The following is a 17958-nucleotide window of genomic DNA, read 5'->3' as shown; positions in this document are numbered from 1 at the left end:
TCCAGATCTGCTTAGCTTCGGCAAGGGTACCACACCATATGCCTTAAGACTATACTCTGGAATCTGCCAAGTATTCTCTTGCATACTGGCAAAATAGTATGCTCACTGAAACAAGTTTAGAATGCACAAGAAACAGTTATGTTCCGCTGGATTAGCAAATCTCTCCCTACACTGACTAAATATCATGACTTCTAGAGATAAATGTATCAAAAATGACTAACTAAAACAAGAGAACAATATTTGTAAACATTTGAGATTACTTTTCCAATAAAGGTTCCCTACAAAATTTACAACCATTTTGCATTATCTCCAGATGTGAAGCAGCAAATTGTTTTTGCAATTTTATTTACCAAAATGGTGCATATGCTCTATGCATATTTAGAAGAGTTTAAACACCTGCTGAGATATTCAGCATAGTTTAGACTGCCCTAATAAGCCATTTAAAAATAAAGTACATTAAGGATGCTTTTTATTACTCAACATCTGTGAAACATGTTTGCTCATCCTGATGAAAAAGTAGTTTTCTTCGCCCATTAAAAATAATTCAAAGCTATCTTGCATGAACATGCTTTAGCTCTAGGTAAAAATAAATTAATTTTCACTACCACACACTTGCCTTGAAGTCACAGATGTTTTAAAACAAAACAGCTTTTAATAAAACATGAAGTATCATCAATGGCTCTATTATTAAAGAGAACTGCTTAGAGTCACAGCCGCAAAACACAAGCATGTGTGCCACAAGTCTGAGCCCAGTAAAGGTCGGCAGCTATTGAAAATAAGAAATTCAATGCAAATTGCACAAGGCGAAATAATGATGTGGTACAAAAATGCATAGGATATTTTATGGGTGGCTGTAATGTAGAAATAGCAAGGCAATGATTTAATACGACATCAAAAAATCAGGTTCAGTTTTGTACATAATAATAATCTAGCATTAATTTTGGAGTTTTGGAGTGTGTGGTCAGCAATAGACTGATGATACACATGCTCTACTTCTATGCTCTGCAGGTGTGCAGTCCATGTGCTGGACTGAAGTCTTGCTCTGTAGCCAATAGCCTGAAGCTAAATCCAGGCAAGACTTAGGCACCGTTAGTGGGTGCTTTCCTAGACCGGATGAATGGGATGTGCCCTACACTGGACGGGGTTACACTCCCTCGGAAGGAAAAGGTTGTGGTTTGGGGGTAGTTGTGGATCTATTTCTGGCCTCAGTAGCATGGACTGCCTTCCATCAGCTGAGCTGATGGCCCAGCTGCTCCCATTCCTGGACATGGACAACCTGACTACTGTTGCCTATGCTCTGGTTACTTCTAGGTTAAAGTATTAATTTTCTTGTTTAACAGAAACTTCGACTGAGAGAAGTTTGATTTCATATTTGGAGCCCAATTGAGGAAAGGACCAAAAGAACTTCGTCCTTTACATCTCCGTTTTTTCCTTTGTATATTTCATTCCCACATTTTTCCTTCTATGTTTTACACTCCAGTAAAGATATCAAAAATAAATAAAAATACAGTGGACGATGGAAATTCTTAGCTACAAGAAAGGCTATTAAAATTAAGTGCAGTCAAGTTATATCAAGCATCTGTGTTACCAGGCTATCAACAACATTTTGCAATTCAGTCCATCACACCATCCTCAATTTATTTTCATTATCCAGTTTCCAATATATGTTATAATATGTTGCATACTGAATAAATATTTCATATTTGAGCTTTAATAAAAACCCATCCACCAGAATCATAGAATCACAGAATTGTAGAGTTGGAAGGGACCCCAAGGGTCATGTAGTCCAACCCCCTGCAATCCAGGAATTCTGCCCACAGCTCGGACCACCAACTTTCTTGTTAACAGCCAAATGCTGTTAATGCAGCCATTGTGTCACAGGAGATGGTTAGGTTTTTTTTAAAAAAAAAAGATAGTTTAGAGACAGTATTTTTAAAAAATGGGCTTGAACACTTTGATGTATAACAGGGTGTCATGGGAAGGGGGAAACATTTCCCATGGAATCTATAACATATGTAATTGATTTTAAAGAAAAGTGACCAAAGAAGAGTCTTGCAGTACCTTGATGGCCAACAAATGAATTCTGGAATAACACAATACATTTGTTAATCTTACAGGTGCTATAACACTCTTCATTGTATCTGCTACCATGGGCCAACACAGCTACTACTAGAAGCAGGGACCAAATAAGATTTACATCGGAATGTACTACTAAAATTACCAAGATTTAGCAAACATTCAGTCAACTTTTGCTCAGAGTAGACCCACTGAAATAAATGGCCATGACTAGCTTGGGTCCATTAATATATTGATATCAGTCTACTCCGAGTACAGGTTAGTGGAATACAAGCCATGATAAACTTCAAAAGGGAGGCTTAACTTTTCCACTGTGAAAGCAGGCGCAAGTATCCCTGGATAATGAATGCCACTACCCTGTCAATGAATCAGAGGCTGGGAGAGTTGTCTCACAATATTATAGCTAGGAGTGCAGAAACACTGTAAGTTCAATGAGCTTTTTCATTACTACTACTATTATTAAAATCCCTTTCTGAGTCACCTTTCTACTCAAAAGCTGAACAGTTGGTTTCCACAGGGTTCCCTGCATAACTGAATGGCATTATAGTTATGCAGCTCCCCCTGCACACACATAAAATAACAACCTTCTGTCAGGAAGCAGTGAATCTAAAAACTAACACTATGCATTCTGGAAGAAATTCAGTTCTTGAGGACAGAAAGGTTTAAGACTGAAGTCCACAACATAACTTTAGAACAGCGTTCACCAACCTGCTGCCCTTCTGAAGGTTTGGACTGCAACTCCTATCGTCCCTGTCCATTGGTTATGCTGCCTGGGGCTGTTCTAAAATATGGTACAGTGTGAAACCACATATGTGATAAGATAGCTTGTGGAATACATCTTGTCAATGCACCATGACCTGTGAGGCTGCTGTAAATGCAGATGTGTATCTTCACTTGGCTCCTCCACAAAAGGGAAGCTTATGAAACCAAGCCTTTTCTAAAACTATTTTTAAACTTTTCTCTTTCAATGAGTCTATATTGCATAAACAAACCTGGCATGAGGGCAGCAGGGAGTTCACTGATTGGCACCTCAATTCTAAACATTTGCACTGGTGTATTTGTTTTGTGATGTTATTTTCTGGCATGCATCTTTGAATCAGCTAATTAATACAGCTGGAACAAACAGGCTAAATTATTTTAATTCCAACTAGTCGACTATAAAGCTTATGCTTTGATAGGAGCCCTTATATGGGTTTCCAATTTATTTAGTGTGTGTTTTTTAAAAAATGATATGAAAATATGTTTTCAAGATCATAGCCAAGGCTATCCTTTAGAAACAGAGAACATTCTACCATTTAATAACTTACATATAATAATAAACACCTTTTTATACCAGCACCACAGAATTGAGTAGAAAAAAGACTTGAGTAAATAATCCATTGAGACAAATTCCTTCCCTAAGAAAAAACACACACAATTGACTAACCTCTTTTTGAGAAATATCCAAGAGAGGAGAAAATTTTCCAATCTTCCAAGGCTCCTCCATTTTCATATTTAAAAGATTTTCCCTAACCTAAGATCTAATGTCACTTTAAACCTCTATTTCTTGTTTACTTTTAGTTGATCAAAGATAGCACAAGTTCCTCTTCCTATTACTGGTATTAGCTTTTTGAAAGTCACCAGTATTTTCTCAGGTTAAACACAGTTTCCTTTCAGCCTTTCCACTCAAAACACAAATTCCCCAGCTACCTGTATGCACAATCCCATGTTATGTTAAATTAGAAGCAAGTTCCACTATATTCAGGGAAACCTACTATCTGGTGCGCTTTTTTAGGATTGCATCCTTAGAGGTGGTTTGTTACACAAGCATGAATGTTACATAAATATCATGCGTGGCTGGTTTAAAATCATCTGAATCTGAGGTTGTGGTTTATTTGTTTCTAACAAACCACAAGATTGAAACCAGGGGCAAACCTCGCTTATCTGGAAACCCTGAGGCCATGTTTCAACGACAGTGGCTTACTCACAGCAGTGCAGTAGGAGAACCAGAGGAGGTGCAACATGATCGCAATCTCTCTCCAGGAGCCCACAAGCTTGTGCATTCACACTCAGCCATGGTTTGGCTAACTGCCATGGGTGAACTGGCTCAATATACATACATCTACCTTTTTAGCAAGGGAGTTCAAAGCAGGAAGTCTGCATTCAAAATTCAGACCTACAATCAGATTTACTAATAGGCATATCTATTTTTAGGCAAGGATTCTCCTTCAAGATAGCTAATGTTAAAATGCACACAGCGACATTATTCTAAAAAGACTGTGCTGACTTTTAAGATTCATTTCTTCCCAGCTTCATAAAATTATCAATTATTAATCATATTTAACACAATGGTTTGACTTTGCTTTTCTATGATGAAGTTACCTGTCATTTATAATCCAGTTCAGACACAGATTGAGGGAGGTAAGGTTTTTGCATCTCTTTACTATTTCCATCACTGTTTCATTATCCAGTTCTGTGATATGACGTAGATCCAAGCTGGAAAGGTTTCTTAGCTATTAAGATAAATACAATGGTAAGTTTTATAATTCATATATAAACTATTTATAGAATTAATTGCAGTTTTGATCTGCTTAAACCTGCTTTTGTCCTTTAATTAATGTTATTTTTTTTCTACCTATGCAATAGAAAAGCTGCAAAAATAAAGAGGACTTGCTGTATATTTTTATTTAAAAGGAGTATCTCTGGCTCTGTTCTTCACCAATGAATGAACTAATGGAATTAATGCAATATTTTTAATGTAATTTGTTTATTTAAAAAATATGCTATTAAACTTTTGAAATGAAGTTACAAATGAAAGCCTATTGACAAAACTTTAAAAAAAAAAAAAATCAGCCACAAAGCTACACAGGGTAGTATTCAATGGTATCCATCTATTTCCACTCTTCTCTGTGACTTGTGCCTCACTTATTTGCTCCAGGAGGTTGAGTGATTCTCTTGAGAAGAAGCGAGAGCATGGGAGGCTGCAGAAACAAGGGGAATCACCAAAAAGTGCTTCTGCCCTGTTCTGCTGACAGGTTCCCTCCATCAGGACATAGATCCTCTAGGTCTAGGGTACCAACCACAGTAATTAAAGAAAAACCCTGATAACACTTATCATACCCAATGTGAAAAGAGTAACTATGATATATTCTTGCAAAGTAATACTGGAAAATAAATAGTCATGTGCTAAAATTTAATATATCAAGTACAAAAGTCCCATTTGGCATCCTTACCAAGCTAAATAGCATCATCATCATCATCATCATCATGCAATCTGAAGTTTCCTACCCATAGGATTTGATACTGATGAAAAGCATTCACTTTAACTCAATAAAGTATGAATTATAATAAACATGAACATATTAGCATTTGAATTAATTCCTGTATTTCCAACTATGGATATCAGTTAACAAAATAGTCCCTGCTTTCAGGCCTATTATTTAAATAATACTGCTGTACTGATATACAGTGGTACCTTGGGTTACAAACGCTTCACGTTACAAACACTTCAGGTTACAGACTCCATTAACCCAGAAGTAGTACCTTGGATTAAGAATTTTACCTCAGGATGAGAACAGAAACTGCGCACCGGCAGCGGGAGGCCCCATTAGCTAAAGTGGTACCTCAGGTTAAGAACAGTTTCAGCTTAAGAATGGACCTCCAGAACGAATTAAGTTTGTAACCCAAGGTACCACTGTATAGCACTCTATAGATGTTGTGACAGGTGTTTAGAACGACAATGTTACAGATATGACCAAAGAAAATCTGGGAGTTCTAGAGTCGCAATCATAACTAGCTGACAGGTAGAAACTATATTCAATAATCACTTGTAAATAAGGCAGGTCCTTCTTACATAGACACAGTATCCAACTACAAGTAATGCAATATTGTCCCTGTGCAAATGTGGCAAGGATGTCTCTAGAACCTCCATTAAGATTAATAACAAGCTAACACAGATAGAAGTTGAGAGCTCATTCAAAGGAAACAGCTTTAAGTGTCAGTAAATATATACGTAAACTATACTGGGCGAGATAGGCATTTGATAGCGACATTCACCAAGAAAGGGCTTTCTACTGGAACTATTTAAATTAAGAAGTAGAGATTTTTTTCCCCCAAGAATGGGAGGAGTCATCTCAGCAGCACATGAGAGGTTTTGCAAAAAGAATGCAAAATCATGACATTTTCCTAGAAGTGAGCTATAGTTGGGTTAGAGAGGACATATATTTCACAAATTAAAAGGGGTAGCAACTGAGGAAATAGCAGCTTAGTGAGAAGTGTTCGTTATTCAACTCCCAGAGGAACCAGCCACAGTGGCCCCTCACATTCACCCAAACTTGAAAGGAAAAAACCCAAAAGTGCAGCTTGTGAAGCAACATGATTAAGCAGCACAGAATGAAAATAATGTTTACCTCAGCTGGGAAGAGCATAAAAGTTAGCTACATACAGCAAACAATGAGTTTGGGCCCTGTATTTTTGTTGCACATTGCTTCAGTACATTTTTTTTAACAGAGAAAAATTCATAAATATAGTAAGCCAATCAAATATTGAGGTTACTAGAGAAGCTAGGTTGTAAAAGGAGGGGGGAAAGCTTGTAAGCTCAACACAGCAATAGCAAATGACCCCTCCACTCAAGCTACAGGACAGTTGAAATTGGGCAATTTGGCAATGAGCGGTACAAGAGGCCTTGCCCACTCACTGTCAGATTAAATCACAGCCTTTTCTTCTGGTTTTAGAGGGGACAGTTGGTGTTGGTTCTTTGGCCACCCATCACCAAAAATGAACCCCGACCCAAATTTCCTTCCCAAACTTCCATATCATACCTATACAAGCACTTGCTCACTACTTTTTTTTCCCTCCCTCCCTCCCTCTCAATATAAATCTGAACTATGTATACTCAAAGTTAAATCCCACTGATTTCAATGGTTTTTAAGTGGAATTAGGAATTAGGATTACACACGGTCTATTTGTTTGTTAACTCGATATGGCTGTTCCAGAAGGCTTTGAATTGAGTTGATCTTGTTGTTTTAATTAGGTTCATCTCCATTAAAAACTTGATGTTTGATTTTCTTGTAATTTTATATTGTATTTTTTATTTATTGTGTGTTGCACTTTTATAAAAGCTGCCTTGAATTCACATTATGCAAAGGATGGGATATAAGTATTTAAAATAATAAATAAAAGATTAAGATTGTAAGCAAAACAGTAAATTAAAACCCAAATTGCATATAACCCAAGCAAGGTGCCAATTAATTTAGGGCATTGAAATACAAGTTCGATTTTTGAAGAAAACCCACATCATGGCCACCATCTGCAACTTCTCCTGAATGAACTGCATTTTGTTTGTATTGATGGTTGCTTGGCTTCTAAAGTGCCCCGTACACGTTAAAAAGCAATTCTGCTCATGCAAGGTAACCTTCCCAAACTCTGCCCATTTCTCCTTTACAGCGCCAGACCCCATCCCACCACGTTCTAGAGGGTGTGCAGGCCCTTTTGATATTTCTAGTGTGTGCAGGAAGCTACCGTAGGGAGGAGAGGGAGGAAACCCCACTTATAAGGGAAAAAAACACCACTCGCACTTCTCTAGGTCTATTGCAATGTGTCCTATTCTTTGTCACCTTCTTCCTGCTCTTCCTTTACTTGATACAGCATCTATATCCTTCACATTAATGTGACACCCACTATTTCCAGTCAATTGGTGAGCAACTTAGGAGATGATCCAAAAAAGGAATAAATATATGTGAAAGCATAATAAGCAAAGCCATGTTTTTTTCTTTCACTTTTCCCTACAACCAATTGCCAATGATAAACAGAAAAGGCCCACTGTGAACTTGATTTATCAAGTTTTTCTGGTTGTGGACCTGGATATCTTTTATTTGGTTCTTAGCTATCACCTATAGACATTCTTTTCGATAAAAGAGCTTTCCTCGCATCACAAAATTGATCCTATGTCTTAATATACACTTCTAACTGGTGCAATCTGGCTGGTGTGCACCAAAGCTGCCACTTGTATCAGTTTTATGTGTCAGCTAGATGTGCGTAGTTAAAGCTAATGTTAATAATAAATGAATGCATCTACAAAACTGTTATCCGTGTTAAAAAATGCATCCCTAATATTGCTTCTAGTATGTAAGATTACCATAACTGTATAATTTTGACTCTATGAAAAACACCTCTCAGTTATGTCTATTGTGCAATATTATCCTAACTGGAACTGACAACAGGAAACCTTGTTGCTGTACTTACATTGGTAAGGTGTATGACTCCTTTAGATGTAACAGAACAGCCCATAAACCCAACATACTGCAACTCGGGACAATGTTCAGCGAATGCTTTAACCGACTGATCTGTCACCTGCATAAAGAAAAGAAAAAAGGAAGTTGAAGGTTACACTGAATATTCAAGTAAAATGAAGTTTGGGGGCATCATTGCAGCAGTGACAACCTGTGGGTTCAATAGTTTCTTTGCCTTAACGGCATGAAGGATAGAGTAAAGTGTGTCTAAAAGGACTCTGGGGAAGAAAGAACATGATGAAAAGGGTTCCTCTCCTCCAGCAAATGACAAAGGAAGTACCAGATGATAGAACAAAAATTTAAAATATAAGCATTGAATATATCTGCAGGGGTAACTCCCTGCAAGTATTCTTTGCTTTTATAGAAGCTTGAAACTATAACCAGAAGCTAACAGCTCTCCTCTGTCCCCTAAACAGTTAGGCAGTACATGAAGTAGATTATATTTCAGCTAGTGGTATTTAAAAAAAAAAAAAAATCAAGACAATGTATTTACAAAGCTTACTACCCTACAGCCTTTTCCCATTATTCAGAGATGCTGCTAACCAAACCAGTCTAACATATTGATATGATGGGGCAAAAGTAATAAAAGTAATACTTTAAAAAAATTCATTAAACAAATTATCTTTCTATGGTCTGAAAACAGCAAAAAGATGTTTAAGAATAGACGTTTAAGAATGTGAAGGATTCTGCCACCAATATACGACAACCAAATCCCATTCCAAACTTATCACCATTTGAAACGATGGAAAACACATGGAATAACAGCATGGGCATAAATTCCTTTTGGCACTGCCAAGAGATAATTCACAAGACCCCATTGTGATACCATATTGCAATACCATTTTGCCACTTTGGGTTTCCTTTGGGAGGAACTACAGAATATAATCATAATAAAATTAACAAATTATTTTAAAAAGCAAATGCAGTACATTTCAGAGCGAAGAACAGAGCAAAGGGAAACTTGCTGTCTCTGACATCCCTTTTACCTCCAAAGGCAGAAACCATTTCTGAACTTGACTCCCTTTTCAGTTTCCCCTCTGTTCTTTATGCTACCTTAAATGTTGAACAAACAAAATAGTCCAAATCTAATTGCCTCTGCTCTTTTCAGCAAACATTAAGAGTACGTAAACCTTTCCATAGTTGTATTTAGTTATGTAAAAATGAAGTAAGCTCGTGTGTGTGTGTACACACACACACACATATATAGTATATACACACATTAGATATTGTGTGAGTGTGTCTACACATTTGATTTCTCACTCATGTCGCAATCTATGTTATGCTTAATTAATTTCTTTGCCACCCTTCAGCTTAAAAATAATACATTAAAACCACCACATCCTAGTAATTGTAGTGTGTGTTGAACTGGAATAATTGCGCTGGAACAAATAATTACTGTTTGATTATTTTCATGGGTTCATCCTTGAGAGTCTTTGCATATTCTACTTTTCTGTAAGTCTGCTTGCATTTACATAGGACACTAAGATGACCTCTTAAGTCAGTGCTTTTTTTCTAAAAAAAAGTGTTTAGGGATACTCTCATTTTCCTACTCATATTGAAATAATGCCCCTCAATAAGGCCAAACTTAGATTCACAAAATGTTTGTGGGTATGCGTAATCCATGCATCCCCCCAGAAAAAAAGCACTGGTTACAGCAGTTTATTCTTTGAAATGTACAAACAGCAGCAACTCCAAAAGTGACTATGTAAAAAAATTGAGACCTTGGGCTCAGTTATACAATTTTTTGCAGCCAGCCCACAGCAAAGCCACAAACTGCAAGATTAGTTGGATCTGTAAAGAAAAATAGTGAAAAGTCTCAGTCAGCGCCTGCAGTATCCTTGTCAGCATTTCTTACCACACTAATATAAAAAATTAATGTATTTTCACAGCTCCAATACAGCACATAGCAATGGATATTTTAACTCAGTCGTGTCTAGTAAAGTGCCAGGGGATTTCACTAGATATTCCAATCTATCATCATTCTATTCCCTGGCTGTAGTTTGAGAGAGCTTCCAACTAAACTGATTTATTTTTAAAACTCCAAATGGTGTTAATGAAGACAAAGACTGTTATGAAGGAAAGTTAGGTACTCTGTTATATGGATGTTATATTACAGGTTTCTGATGCAGGAGAACCTGGGACATATTGGAGTAGTTCCTTTGAAATCTGACCATAACATTTCACTTTACTATCATCATTCAAGATTTTGGTATCTGAAAAGATGTATTTATCATCTTGTGATGGACAGCTGGGGACTTCATAGAAATCTGGTTTCAACCCTGTTTAAAGACAATGCATTTAAGGCAGCAATGTCTGATTTGCCTTTCTGTTCAAAGCAAGACTTCCTTCTGTCAGCCAACAACTAGATTTCATAACTCCCACAAGTCTTTAGAGGAGGAAAATTTAAAGGTACTATAAGAAAAAAAGCTACACTCCAAGAAACAAAGCTACACTCAAATGCACAAATTAGGTTTTTTGATGAACTTTCAAGTGGAAATGCACAATGTGTGTGCATTCTTTGCATAAATTCCACACCCACACCCACCCATTACTCAATTATCCAATTCATATGCACACATTAAACACACAGAGATCACTAACTCTCCCTTCCCCTTAGTCATACACATTTAATTTATTTATTTCATATAGGTTAGATATTGCTTTGCCTTGCTCGGCCCTATTTATTTAAAAAGGTGGAACTATAAACTGAAAATGTGAGACAGCTTAGCAGGACAATGCACTTACAGGATACATACTTAGGACCACAAGTTAGGGTTTGGCAGGCAAGACAGTTACCCCCTCACTTCCACCCAATTAAGAAACCTGTTAACTTCTACATATTCTTTCCTTGACGAACTGGTACTGCTTAGAAGCATCACCACAGTAGGGTGTCATGTTGCAGAGATAATTATTATTATTCATGAGCAACTTAATAGATACGTTATTATTGTAACTGAAACTTTTAACATGGAAACTAGTCACCACACTCTGCCATGCACAACTTAGTCAAATCAATCCAAATTGAGCAAAGAATATACTATAATTTTACTAAAAACGAACCCTTGTGAATGAGGGCACAGATATTCACAACTAATCATATTATAAAGGTCCATTAGTGTTCACTGAGGAATCAGTAATAATTTGATTGCCTGTTCGACCTTCAGTGACTTTCTTTTATTCTGCCTTATATTATGTTAGCCTTGCTTTGAAAAAGTCATATAAGATGATGAAAAGAGATTTATAAGCTATGCACAAAAGCACTGAGAGTGGGAAAGACATCAGCCTGGAACTAATGGCGCAGATATTAGACACCCAATAAAAAAAAAACCTATCATGAGTTTGGCCATTTTTCTTGAGCATATTTGACTAGTTTGATGCTGCAAATTTAGATTACGTTATTAAAGCTCAGGATTCTGGGAATGGTAAACTTTTTTCTTGGTGCTCAAGTTGCCCCAAAGAACTGTGATTAAGTAAATATAATGACATAATTCAAGCAATCTGCTGACATAATCTCTAATCGCTATAAAGTGAGCTGCAGAATTCTTCCAAGACACTTTTACGGTATTGTTCTACTATCAAGATAACCTCCCACCACAGCAAAATATCATGTCACAAGGTATAGAAACTATTAAACATTTCAGAACGGATGCCTATCCTCAACAGGTTAAATCCTGAAAAACCAAACCATTCCAGCCTTGACTCCAAATTACACATTAGAATCCCTCCTGCACTTGCACATATATATCCTCACAAAGTCATACCTATACGGTTCCCTAAACCTATCATAGAGATTATGTAATCAAATATTTCGTTGCAGTTTACCATCATCCAAACTCCACAGAGTTTATGTAGCCTCTTAATACTGGTGGTGTTAACAATCCCTTATCCTAGGGATTTGCAGGTGCCCTCAGGGTCCATGCTGAAATTAGGTTTGAAAAAAGCATCCTATTGCAGGCAACAGAATAGGTTGTGTGGTACCCAAGGCTGTTTCTTCAGTTTGTAAATGTGCCCATTGGCCCTAAAAGGATGGCAAACTCTCCTTTATCCAATTACTTCCATCAAATATGACATTAACATAACAGGAAAACCACAAGCCAGCAAAGGTTTGAGTTTCCTTACAAAGCACAGCTGAACTAAAGGTCTCAGAGCAGCAGTACTTAAAATTAAGATGCAAATATATTCTTATTGGATTCTGATTTAACTTATTCTTATTTTCTGACACTGAGGTATTTGTGATTGGGGGAAAAACCTCTGATATAGTTCCAGTCAAATATGGCAAACTTAAATTATTATGCTTAGGAATTCAACCATTTATCTTCTTTTCAACTACTAACATTTCAGCTTCTTTTCAAATAGCACCACAAATACCATAAAACTTCATTTAAACCAATATTACTGGTCATTCTGACTCTGATGATTTTAAAGAAACCAAAAGGGTTACAGCTTTTAAGGATAGTGCACTGAGATGATTAGAATCAAATAAGCAAATCAGCTCACAACCTCATTCTGGTACATTTATATGGGCTCTACCACAATAAAATTAAAGGAATTTATTTTTTCATGTATACAATTTTAGCATGCCAATTAGAAAAACACATTACATAGGAAGTCTGTCTAAATACTGCAGCCCATCAATTCAATAGTTTTCTAATTTTTCACATACATCGTTATTTACCTTAAATATCTGGTTTTAAATACTTAACTAGAGATATTATGAAAAGATTAATTACAACTAACCACACTTTAGTATGATTAACATAGTCTGGGGGGGGGGGGACAATGTATGACCAACCAGTAACTTTAAGAGGTCTCAAATAACCATTTTAATCAAAAGAATCACAAAATAATAACTAACCAATAAGCCTATCATGTATTTGAGTATTTTATACAGAAAACATAAAAGTTCTAAAACTAGTTTACATTGTTTAAATATCATTTTTGTGCAAAATTATTCATTGTCAAAATATTATTTATTATGGATTGGGTTAAAAAAAATCTGCTTCCAAAGCACAATATTTAAAGTTCCCTTAGAGAACAATTATAAAGAAAGCTGCTAACTTTTGGAACTGTAGAAAAACTGTTTTAAAATTAAATTGCAGGTGGTTGGCAGCAGTGTGTTCAAAATGATCTGCAGAGATTTGCAAGCTAGGTATATGATTTATTCACTATGGACTTGGGGAATCTAATGTCTGCAAACTGAATGCCTTAGTTAACAAAAGTACTCTGTGCAGATATATTAAAATAGTACACACTTGCTTTGAGTTCTGGAAGTCACTGTTTTGCTTACGTAAACGAAACATACAAGAATGTCAAAAGATGAAATATTCTCTAATGGTTATTTTCCCAATTTAATTCATCTCTTGCTGGCAAGTGAATACCATGGTGCTATGCACTATGGGAGCCCAATTGCTTTATGCAAGTAATTAAAACATGTCCTGGAACCACAGGAGTAATATACTCCTTTTCTCTGCCACTCCCAAATATCAATTCCTTACAGCAATGAAGAGAATTCTGAAAACAGTCACTTTACCTAAACACTTCCATAATGAAATCATTGTAAAGGTAAAGGTAAAGGTACCCCTGCCCGTAGGGGCCAGTCTTGCCAGACTCTGGGGTTGTGCGCCCATCTCACTCAAGAGGCCAGGGGCCAGCGCTGTCCGGAGACACTTCCGGGTCACGTGGCCAGCGTGACATCGCTGCTCTGGCGAGCCAGAGCTGCACACGGAAACGCCGTTTACCTTCCCGCTAGAAAGCGGTCCCTATTTATCTACTTGCACCCGAGGGTGCTTTCGAACTGCTAGGTTGGCAGGCGCTGGGACTGAGCAACGGGAGCGCACCCCGCCGCGGGGATTCGAACCGCCGACCTTTCGATCGGCAAGCCCTAGGCGCTGAGGCATTTACCCACAGCGCCACCCGCGTCCCACAGCGCCACCCGCTGTATTCCATTGTAGTGGAATACAAATACGAAAGTATCATGCCTATATCTACAGAAGCAGACAAAAAGTGGCTAGCATCTGTAGGCCAATTGTCCAAAACATAACAATAGCAAATAGGGAGAGGTAAGATATTATAGAAGCAGGGAACAGAAATACAGTACTGAGGTGTATGTGGCTGAGAGACAAGAGAAATTTATGGCTAATATAAGGGTTCAGAGGAGGACAGAGACATACAAGGGTGAAGCTGGTTATTGGTTCCCAGCTGCTTATCCCTTATTTCCACGATAAAGCAGCTCAAAACAGTTGAATCAGCAGCCTCAATACGGAGCTGAAGTTCATTGACTTGTTGGCATGCATCTGTCTTGGAAGACAATGGAAGAGTGCTCCTTTGGGGGTAAAGTCAAACCATTGGAGAATTACAGCACCTGCTGCGGCTGTAGAAACCAATATGGAAGGAACATGTTTTATTGCATGTGAGGCAGGTAAAGGTGTCTGGTTGTGCTGCTACAGGTGCACCGTGGCATTTCTTCTCTCTGCGCTGCTCCCAGTGGTCATTCCTCCTCTGGTCACAGCTGTGGATACACAACCTGTCTGTCTGTCTCCTTGAAATCATCTGCAAGGGATTTCCATACAGTGGGGTTAATGTTGCCAGCCTTCATGTTAAATCTTTGTAATGCAAAGTTGGTCTGCCAACAGGCCAAGTGCCTGAAGCCAGCTCCCTGTAGGGCACATTCTTGGGGATCCTGCCACCTTCCATTCTGTGTACATGATCAAGCCAGTATGGAAGCCATGTTGGGCTTGGGAATGCACCAAACTCTTCCTGATGCAGTGCATACATCTCTCCTGACGGGTGTAATTTGCTCATTGCTCATTTCCATAAAGTAGTGCGCTCAACACGCAAGCCTGGTAGACCGTCATCTTGGTATTGGTTGTTAGCATCACATTCTTCCATAACCTTTTGGACAGGCGAGATATTGCTGTAACTGCCTTGCTGATGAGCATGTCCAGCTCAGTGTCGATGGAAAAGTTGCTGGTTATGGTGGAGCCCAGGTAGACAAAATCACTTGTTTCATGTGGTCACCAGTGCTGATGCATGGAGTGCTGGCAACAACCTGAGCTTTATTCTGGCACAATACCACACTGCCCCATGCCAATAAGAAACAACATTCATATAAACAAATACATTCATATAAACGAATAAGGAATTGCCTGCATGTACTTCACAATAAATTTAGGACCACCAGCAGTAAAGAACATTGTGCAACAATAACATTTTTCATCTGATAACACTGTTGCAGATCTCAAAACTAGTTGATCTGTATTGGATATACAGGATATGGAGTCGCTGACATTTATTTTGGACTGCAGGGGCATAATTACTTCTGTTCCTCATTTCAAGCTTATGAGGAAATAAACAACTGGAAATTAGTAACCAACTTCAGCTCAGAAGAACATGTAGAAAGTGTGTGCTGCATAAGCTTCATATGTGTACATGATATTAAGAAATTCTATTTGTTAAGCAGATCTATGCTTGCAAAGACTGCTGTTTGATATGCAGACAATTAGTATTATCTTCAATAATACACTTCAAACAAAAATGAGCCACAGCTTCAGCCCAAAATTAACTCTTTTGAAGTTTTAAAGTGCCTGGATACTCTTCTTTAGTATAGTAATATTGTGGCCCAAGGCAATTTCTTTTCAGTATTTCAAAGAGAACTTTCCTTACCTTTAAATCAGCATTACTGAAGCAGACATGCATAACTATAAGAACTACCTAATCAATTCTATGTACAATGGCTGGGATATCTTGGGTGCTAAATATCTGCTGAATAATAGTTTTAATAACATCACTCTTTCAAATACTTTTCTTTTAATCTCACTAGCTCCGAGCCCAGTTGTGGTTCCTGCCAACAAAGGGGGGGGGCAATTTTCACCGACTCCCCTTCCGCCCTGCAGCCCCCAGAGCTACCTTCCACACTATTCTAAAGGGTTTGCCCAACTTCCTGAGGTTTGCGGTGGGGTGGTGTATATGGAGCTGAAAGATAATTGGGGATAATTGATTCCCTTCCCCTCCCCTTTCTCTTGCAGTAGCCTTCACTGGATTGGAGCCAACATCTTACTGGGGTGGGTGTGTAAAAACATACAGCTTCTTAATACTAGCTTGCTTTTTTAAAGCTTTTTTAAATTGAATTTTCCAGGCAACTGATCTTGCTCTATATCAGGGTGGTCCAGCACATGCAGCGTTCGAAACCAACCAGGTTCGAAACCAACCAGGCGCACTTTGCAATAGAGGATGGTTCAACTGTAAGCAATTTGAAGAAGTCTTGTTGCTATGCATGGTTCCTGAGGCTCCAGATTAAAATTGCCACTGCTGGTGCTGTTGCCCAATTGGTCTGCCTCTGCAGGCATTCGGAGACAGAAACAGGGAGGGAGCACAAGAGTGGATTAGCTGCTCAGTGTTTGCCGGCGAGGTGGCGCTTTGAAAAGGAGACAGAGCCAGTGAGTAAGGGAAGGATCACAATGAATGGGTTAGCTGCTGATTCTTTGGCAGCTTGCAGAGAAGGAGGCAGAATGGAATGAGAAAGTAGAATGGAACAAGAAAGCCAACCTTGGACCTTGAACTAAACTTGAACCTGAAGACATTCCTGACCAGTGTGTTTTTTTAAAAAAAATAAGGAAAACATATAAAGGCAAAAGTAGCACAAGAATACTGAACACAATCATAAGGATTCGAAAAACAAACAAACAAATTAAACAAAACAGCCAACATACAATGACAAGCCAGTTTCATCCATTAGGGTGGGAAGAGAAAAAGCTGACAGCCTTCATCTGCCTCCATCCCCAGTTTGCTTTTTAGGGAAAAGGTTCACCATCGCCCTTCTCCCTTCTTGCCCACTACTCTGCATCACTCCTTTCTTCCTTAACGTTGGGAGTGGGTGGGAGCCCCCTAAGCAGTTCCTTTCATTCTGCCTATTTTTGTTATTCTGGCATCAGTGCCACAATATTTTGTGGGGGCCTTACTTCCAAGCAAATGCACCCTGTACTGACCCATGGTACAACATTCACAATATGCTAATTTAATTCAGTGTGTGGTCCCCAGGTTGTGTGTCAAAGTACTCTTGTGGCTCACTTGATCTGAGAGATTGAAAGTACAGGGCTTTTCAGCAATCTTTCTTCAAAACACTAGTGATGGTGCTGTTAGGCTCCAAATGTTCATGTTTTCCAGTGTATCCCAAGCTCGAGGACTTAACACTGGAAACTAGGATGCCCTTGCTACTCATTCTCTTTCTGGGTTTGTTACAACAGACAAACCCAAATGCATCCTCTGCTCCAACAGCCACTAAACTATAACAGGATCTGATAACATCAACCATACCCAGTGCTTTCCTTCTAGGAAAAAGGGGCTGGTACTGCAAAACCTTGATTACTCCCAGAAAAAAAGCACTGGCCATACCATTAGAGGTTTATTAATCTGCTCATCTTCAAGCATTATTTTTTTTTAACATACCAACTATGTCCTCATGCAGTCTATAAATGACAAACAGGTTTTCTTTAAAACAAAAGAACAAACTGACCAAAAAACCCCCGGTGAAATCCAAAACTGAAATATTTAGAATCCAGCAGGAGAACATATGTTGGGACTAGCCGCCGCTGACCTGAAAATCACATTTATTCAA

At 38.2% G+C, this 17958-nt stretch overlaps 1 protein-coding gene across 1 annotated transcript in view; it reads right to left on the bottom strand.

Annotated features, from left to right (window-relative positions):
- FBXL17 (F-box and leucine rich repeat protein 17) overlaps window positions 1-17958 on the bottom strand; it is a 146496-nt gene that overhangs the window by 88918 nt on the left and 39620 nt on the right. Inside the window, exons 5-6 of the mRNA XM_083702388.1 lie at window positions 8299-8406; window positions 4438-4568 (exon numbers count right to left, since the gene is read on the bottom strand). Coding sequence (XP_083558514.1) covers window positions 4438-4568; window positions 8299-8406 — 239 coding nt within the window. The remainder of the gene's footprint in view (window positions 1-4437; window positions 4569-8298; window positions 8407-17958) is intronic.

The sequence above is a fragment of the Podarcis gaigeae genome (genome assembly GCF_964106915.1).
Source record: "Podarcis gaigeae genome assembly, chromosome: 11".
In the NCBI taxonomy this organism is placed as follows: domain Eukaryota; kingdom Metazoa; phylum Chordata; class Lepidosauria; order Squamata; family Lacertidae; genus Podarcis; species Podarcis gaigeae.
This window is presented reverse-complemented; position numbering and strand designations above follow the sequence as displayed.